The sequence below is a fragment of the Hippoglossus stenolepis genome, chromosome 4 (assembly GCF_022539355.2).
Source record: "Hippoglossus stenolepis isolate QCI-W04-F060 chromosome 4, HSTE1.2, whole genome shotgun sequence".
Taxonomy (NCBI): domain Eukaryota; kingdom Metazoa; phylum Chordata; class Actinopteri; order Pleuronectiformes; family Pleuronectidae; genus Hippoglossus; species Hippoglossus stenolepis.
The window spans coordinates 25,120,796-25,127,648 of NC_061486.1; the positions used below are offsets into that span (position 1 = coordinate 25,120,796).

Consider the following 6,853-nt stretch of genomic DNA (forward strand, 5'->3'; position numbering starts at 1 on the left):
TCTGTATGCATTTGGAATCTTCACTGTGAAAGCTTGTGAGCAAACCAAAGCCCATAATCCAGTGTGAGCCTTCATGTGTCTACAGCAGGGTCGGAGGTCGGAGGCACAGTGAGCTGGAGAAGACAATGAAAGGGGATAAATGAGTCACTGGTAGTTTAAAAATACAGATGCAGTAAACTTACAGTTTGAAGTGAATACATTTCCCTAAGTGTACTTCTCACCTCCATTGTCTGCCTTAACATTGGACGCAAGTATCTCTATTCATCTGTAGTCTTACCCATGTTTATTGATCATGAGTCTGTTGAATATAAGTTCATTCATGTGACATTTAACAGAACAGCAGGTGGTTCTCTGCGGTAGGAACTACAAACTCCGTAGGAACTGTGTCACATCATCCCGGACCCTTTTAATTGACGGACAACAACAAGACGGGCCAGCTGAGAGCTAGTATTACTGGTCACAACTTTGTTAATTAGTGAATATACATTAGTTGTCATTCGGACCCCTGTGGTTGAAGGGTTTCAGTGGACGGATAAATGTCTGATGCATCAGGTAATATGTCTGTCTGATGTGAAACTGACCTACTCACTGTTTCCAGCAGGTCCACAGCGCGAGCTCAGCTAGCTTTGAAGCTAACACGGACATTTACACAGACAAATACTTGTTGAGGATCTTGTTTGTTTGACGGAGTATTTGATGTTTTGTTTGTTGTTTTGTTAGAACTCCCTGATAGTAAAGAAGAGGAGGAGGTTTCACTGGAACCAGAGGTAAAAAAACAAACAAACAAGGAAGCTCTTATCTGTAGCTAACTGTAGCAAGTGCATGCTAGCAGATGGGCTACTGTCACCCAGCTTTGACAAAATCCGAACAAAGCAGTGATCTGTGAGCTTCTCATGTTCACAACACACATCAACCGTCTTTACTGTGTCTGAATTTATACTGTCACTCATTATTTTTGATTGTTTATAGGAACAATCCGACGACAGCAGTGAGGAAGAGGCAGCAGGAGACACAGAAAGTATGTAAACACGAACATGGCTCATGTGTAACATGTTATCAATACGAAATAATTCATGATAATATCCAGCTTTACTGCTGTTGAGTCTTTGTATTATTTCATGTATTAAGAGCTAAGTTTTGCCATTTAAAGATTTTGTATGTTTTGTACTTGTTATATTTGGCTGTGGTTTTCTTAGAAGCCATTACTGGTCTCTACATCTCCCCACACGTTTTTTTAAAAGATTTTCCGTCATGTAGTTTTTATCAACTAAGAAATATTTCAAAAATTGGATTGTTATTGATGATTATCTCCTCTGTTCCTGTCAGTGGACTTCCTGCGTAACCTCTTCTCAAGCACTCTGGGCCTCGGTTCAGCTGAAAAGGTTCTGGATGAGTTGACTCTAGAAGGAGTGGCTCAATACATAAATAGTGGCAAATGTGAGTCTCCTTGCTTCTATTCAGCCTGTCCATCAGGACTGATCGTGGCGGATTGATTTACAGCTTAAAAGTCGGTAACTACAGTGCAGTTATTATATATTTATTTTGAAAGTTCCTTTGTATCCACACAGGTAAGAACATCCTCTGCATGGTTGGAGCAGGAATATCCACATGTGAGTATCTCAGCTTCAATATTATGAAATATGCATTTAAAAGTCATTAAATCAGTTAAAATGTATAGCAATCATATGTGTTTGAGTATGTATACTTTATATATATATATATATATATACACACACACACACACACACACACACACACATATATGTGGCTTTGTATGAATGTATGTATGTATACTTTATTGTTAATCTGTAACACCTTTTCTCTCCACAGCCGCTGGAATCCCTGATTTCCGTTCACCAGGAACAGGCCTGTATGCAAACCTGCAGAAATATAACCTTCCTCACCCAGAGGCCATCTTCCAGATCGATTACTTTAAGGTGGGTTAATACAGTGTGAAGCATGGAACAGCACATGACAGCTCTCTCAGGGCCCTAAAAATCAATGGAGTGAAGAAAAACACAAAATCTTTAATTATATCCTGATTCAGCTTAAGTGTAATTCTGAAGTTGGAACATTTTGAATCCTGTTTTTCTCAAGTGTGTGTTGGCTTGACCACTATGGCTAGTTGCTCATTGTACTCTCTTACAGTCATCCAATGGCAATTACAGGTATTACGTCTACGATCTTCGTTGTCAGTACAATACAATTTTATATTTTTTACCATCTTGTGTCTCAGAAACATCCAGAGCCATTCTTCGCCTTGGCCAGAGAGCTTTACCCAGGACAGTTCAAGGTACACAAAGCACTTCCAAACAACCATCTCATGATTGTCATGTCATTTAAAAAACTAATTTGCTTCTTGTCTTGTCTGACTTTTATTTGTGTTTAGCCAACAATCTGTCACTACTTCATGAAGATGCTGAAGGACAAGGGCCTCCTGAAACGCTGCTACACACAGGTAGGTAAACACACATAATGTAACATAACCAAATTAAATAACTTTGTCTGTGTTGACATTAATGTGTCTGTTCTGTCAGAATATCGACACACTGGAGCGAGTGGCTGGGCTCGAAGGAGACGATCTAATCGAAGCTCATGGAACGTTTTACACATCACACTGTGTTAGTTTCTGTTGCCGTAAGGAATACAACCTGGACTGGATGAAAGGTGTTTATTACTTCTGTTAGTATTTACATGAAAAAGGATAGTTGAGTAATTTTTTTCCCAATTGGGACATTGAACTCTTTTTTGTGCTTTGTAGAAAAGATCTTTTCTGATGACATTCCCAGATGTGACAAGTGCAGCAGTTTGGTCAAACCAGGTCAGTTGATCCTTGTCTCTCTGCTTCTTTTTACTTTTGTCCTTTTCAATATTATTTATATTTGTCCAATGAAATTTTAATTCCTCTTCCTAAAAAACCTGACAACCTGTCTGCACATCATTGTACCTCAACAAACATGACTTCAGGGTAACTGGGTCATCACACTGTTTATTTCTGAATCTCTTCGTATCTCGGTGTTCATTGCTTCTCTTCACTCAGATATCGTTTTCTTTGGAGAGAGTTTGCCTGTCCGGTTCTTCACTTCAATGAAGATGGTGAGCGCGGTGGTGTTGGTCCAAAACTATTCAGGATTGTGATGTCGCACTTCTGCCGAAATAAACTCTTTTCATTGTCTTTATTCACCTGTCAGGACTTTCCTCGCTGTGATCTTCTCATCGTCATGGGGACCTCTCTGCAAGTCCAGCCATTTGCAGGTCTGGTCGGCAGGTACATCAGATCAAGTTTCCTATTCCTGAAATATAGTAGATTGCTCCTATAAGAAGCTTCAAGTGAATTGTCAAAATATTGTCTAAGCAATTGTTAATTTGTTTGTCCGATTTTCTGTGGTTTCCCCCATGTTACTGTCTTTTGGGGGGTATTCAGGGTCTCAAAAAGTTGTCCCAGACTGCTCATTAACATGGAGAAGGCCGGACAGGTGAGCAAACACCATTCCTGGAATCCCTTCTGCCTTTGTTTTCGGTATTTTATTCTGTCATAAATGTGTTTCTTGATTCTCTGTGCAGGCTGACCCTCTGTTCGGGTTGCTTGGTTTTGGAGGAGGGATGGACTTTGACTCAGACAAGGCATACAGGTGATACAGAGACGCTGCTACGTCTTCTCTCAAACAGTTTCACTATATAAGCTTTATTCTTCCATTCTAACATAAATCTTATATTAGATTTCATTTGATGAATCCCAGCAAGGTGACCTAGTCCAGTGAGATTAGAAGTTTTTGATCATTAACAAACAAACAAAAAATTATCAATACTTATTTACATTTTTCGTATAAAACATGAATATAGTCTTTCTATTAGTATGATCTTACGCTTTATGTTTGCACCACCAGATGGTGCTAAAGCTTAATTTATAATGATACTTATAATGATGCATCGTATTTTAAGGGGCTATCTTTAAACTTTAAAGTACAAATGTTCAAGACGGAAATTTAAATGGCATTTGACATTCAGTGTTTCAATAGTGGCATGTGGATCAGTTCTGGAAATGAAAAGAATGTTGTGGAGCCAAGTCCAGGCTCTAATCGTGGCCTTTTTCTCTTCCCTCCAGAGACGTAGCTCACATCAGTACATGTGATGACGGCTGTTTGGCTCTAGCTGACTTGCTGGGATGGAAGGTAAGTTACCACATCATCTATATACAGTAGAGTCATAGGAAAAATAGCCTCGAACCATAGATTAATAAATACTGACATCACTTCAGTCTGACCACTAGGTTCAGTGTGTAATATTCAGCTGAAAGGGATCTATTGGCAGAAATTGAATATAAAATAATCTTAGTGATGTTTTGACTAGTGTGTTTCATCTAAATTATAGGAATTGTTGTTTTCTTTACCCTAGAATGGGCATTTTATATTTAAATACCTTTATATTTACATCGGGGGGTCCTCTCTACGGAGGCTGCCATGTTTTTACAGCAGCCCAGAATGGACAAACTAAACACCTTTTGAGTTTTTATCACAACTGAAGGATACCACAGGTTCCCTTTCATGAAGGGGAGGGTGAGGTGAGGGGTGTTCACCTGCAGCATGCACCTTCACCACTGATTTCTACACACTGAACCTTTAAGTGGTAATAAAGGTTTAACACATGAGTGTAATTGAAATTTCAGCATAGTCTTAATGTGATTTTCCTGTGTGATGTTGTGGTTGCAAGCCCCCACTGTGGAAGGACTTCTTATTCACCCAAAGCAAGAGCTGTTTTCTCTGATCATCACCAGTCACTCCCCTGTGTCTGTTTACTTTACTCCTGGTGAATACCTTCTGGTTTGAACTTTTTCCAGGTGGAGCTGGAAGAAATGGTGAAGCAGGACCACGCCAAGATCGATAGTCACGACCAAAAGGAAAAGGCCGGTGAGAACAGCAAAGCTGCAGCCAAGACGAGCTCTGCTTCAGTGGCTCCAGAACCAGAGAAAAAGGAAGAGTAACTCATTCCAAATCTCCCTTTTTATTCAAAGCTACTGTACTGATGTCGCTGTGTGGAGGTGGTCCTTAGAGGCAGATTCTGATTGTTTCTGTTTGACGTTGAGAATCGATGCCGTTTTTTTTTTTTTTCGGCAAACATTTGATTCCTCTTAACAACCTCACATGACGTCTTTCATCCCTGTGTTTTATGCTTTTGTTTATCAGTTACTTGCACTTTACTGACATTACTATATATTGGCATCATGCAAAAAAGTAGAGTGTAACATCTGAAACCATTAGTCAAGATACTTCTATTTTGCTTTTGTTTCAAATATCATGCTAATCTTTGTCACTTTAACTCTCGTCACTGATTCCAGTTTATTAACCCTTAAAAGATAAACCAGGCTGTTGTGTATTGAATCGCTCATGCAAGTATTACATAGATGCAAATAATAACTTCCTGAAAGGGGAACTTAGGCAGTTATAGATATAACTTGGAAAATATCATCTTGATTTTTGACTAATATTTTTTTCATGTTGACCCTCTGCTCCTGTTTGAACTGATTTCTGTTATTTTTTGAATACAATGTTTTTAGATGTTTATGGGGGGGAAATTATGATCTCTTCATATAATAAAACTGCAAACTTTACATGATGCACAAAATATAATCATAGCTTTGTGCCCTTCTGTTGTCAGGACTTCAGTTGGTTGAAAGTAAATGTTTCTAGTGAGGATAAACAGACATGGTTTTCTTCAAGAATGTGTAATTTAAAATAAGAAAATTAAACAGTTTCATAGTGAAGTGAAGTGGAAACAACTTATCGTGATCATATCTGCCGGAATCAGCTTCATTACTATAAGCAGATGATTATTAAAACCCAAGTTTATTTATCTTTCTTTATTTCTCATGCAGATTATTTTTCTAATTGATATTTGTGTCTTCATTGCGTAAATACAAAATTTACAACCTCACAATTAACCGATTTTAAAAATAACATTAGTGACATCACTGTCTACTGTCTCCAGATCTGATGGTCAGAGTCTGCTCGCTCTGTACTAGTCTGAAAATGCAAGCAGAGCAGTAACAGGAGGGCAGAGCATCTCTCAGAAGAGCAATGGTGAGAGTCCAGGAACATATCCCATGCTGCATGAGTGCACACATACTGTACACACACTCACACACACAGTGAATTTAGGGAGAGCAGTCATCATCACACAGGCAGTCCATAAACCTCATATGTTAGAAAAGAGTGCATGAAATATGACAGCTTCTTGTAGTAGGCTACAATAGTTTATTGTCTTGTATGAAAAGACCCAAAATCAACAGGAAGCTTGATTATTGTGAGGGAATGATTTAAAGAGCATCTGTATAGAATGATTCTGTCCCAGGCGTTTTGGTCTCTATAGTTGGTTTCCACTGTATTTGGGATATGTGTAAGAGAATGAATTGTTCCACTGTGACATATAGAAATACAGGGGTGGGCACAGTAGCATGAACATCTGTACAATATTATGGAAACCAATACAAAAGTCCTGCAATAAATTTACAATTATAAACCTGATACTGTTCAGTTTTGTTGAGGCTGAATGAGTTGATTCAACTATGTGTATGTGGCTATTTTAGGCTTTAATTAGTAGGAAATATCAATGTTTGTAGAATATAGAAACGCAGTGGACACTGGGTTATACATAACTGTGCACGTTTCCTCAACCACATGCAACTAGTTGTACACATGTACCTCAGCTATTTAAATTGAAACTTCGTTTTTTTGTTCTACACTTAAAAAAAGGTTCAAGCATTTCAGATACATGAAAGGTAACCTACAGCAACTAAATTAATTAATTAGTATTGTGTGTATGTGGCTTTATCACACAGTAGCCGGGAAACATACGT

At 38.5% G+C, this 6,853-nt stretch overlaps 1 protein-coding gene across 1 annotated transcript; it reads left to right on the forward strand.

Annotated features, from left to right (window-relative positions):
- Positions 1–82: 82 nt before the first annotated feature.
- Positions 83–6,521, forward strand: sirt2 (sirtuin 2 (silent mating type information regulation 2, homolog) 2 (S. cerevisiae)). The gene is made up of 16 exons (XM_035154773.2): positions 83–552; positions 721–767; positions 970–1,018; positions 1,327–1,437; positions 1,569–1,610; positions 1,831–1,937; positions 2,237–2,293; positions 2,390–2,458; positions 2,538–2,667; positions 2,762–2,821; positions 3,041–3,096; positions 3,192–3,268; positions 3,425–3,476; positions 3,565–3,632; positions 4,106–4,172; positions 4,838–6,521. The coding sequence occupies exons 1-16, from the start codon at positions 537–539 to the stop codon at positions 4,979–4,981; spliced, it is 1,152 nt and encodes a 383-aa protein (XP_035010664.1). The 5' UTR covers positions 83–536; the 3' UTR covers positions 4,982–6,521.
- Positions 6,522–6,853: the final 332 nt, after the last annotated feature.

What these genes read in the sequence shown, in the direction of transcription:
- sirt2 (XM_035154773.2), top strand. An exon ending in ATACATAAATAGTGGCAAAT is followed by an intron (nt 1,438 to 1,568) that starts GTGAGTCTCCTT and finishes GTATCCACACAG; the next exon opens with GTAAGAACATCCTCTGCATG. An exon ending in TCCAGATCGATTACTTTAAG is followed by an intron (nt 1,938 to 2,236) that starts GTGGGTTAATAC and finishes CTTGTGTCTCAG; the next exon opens with AAACATCCAGAGCCATTCTT.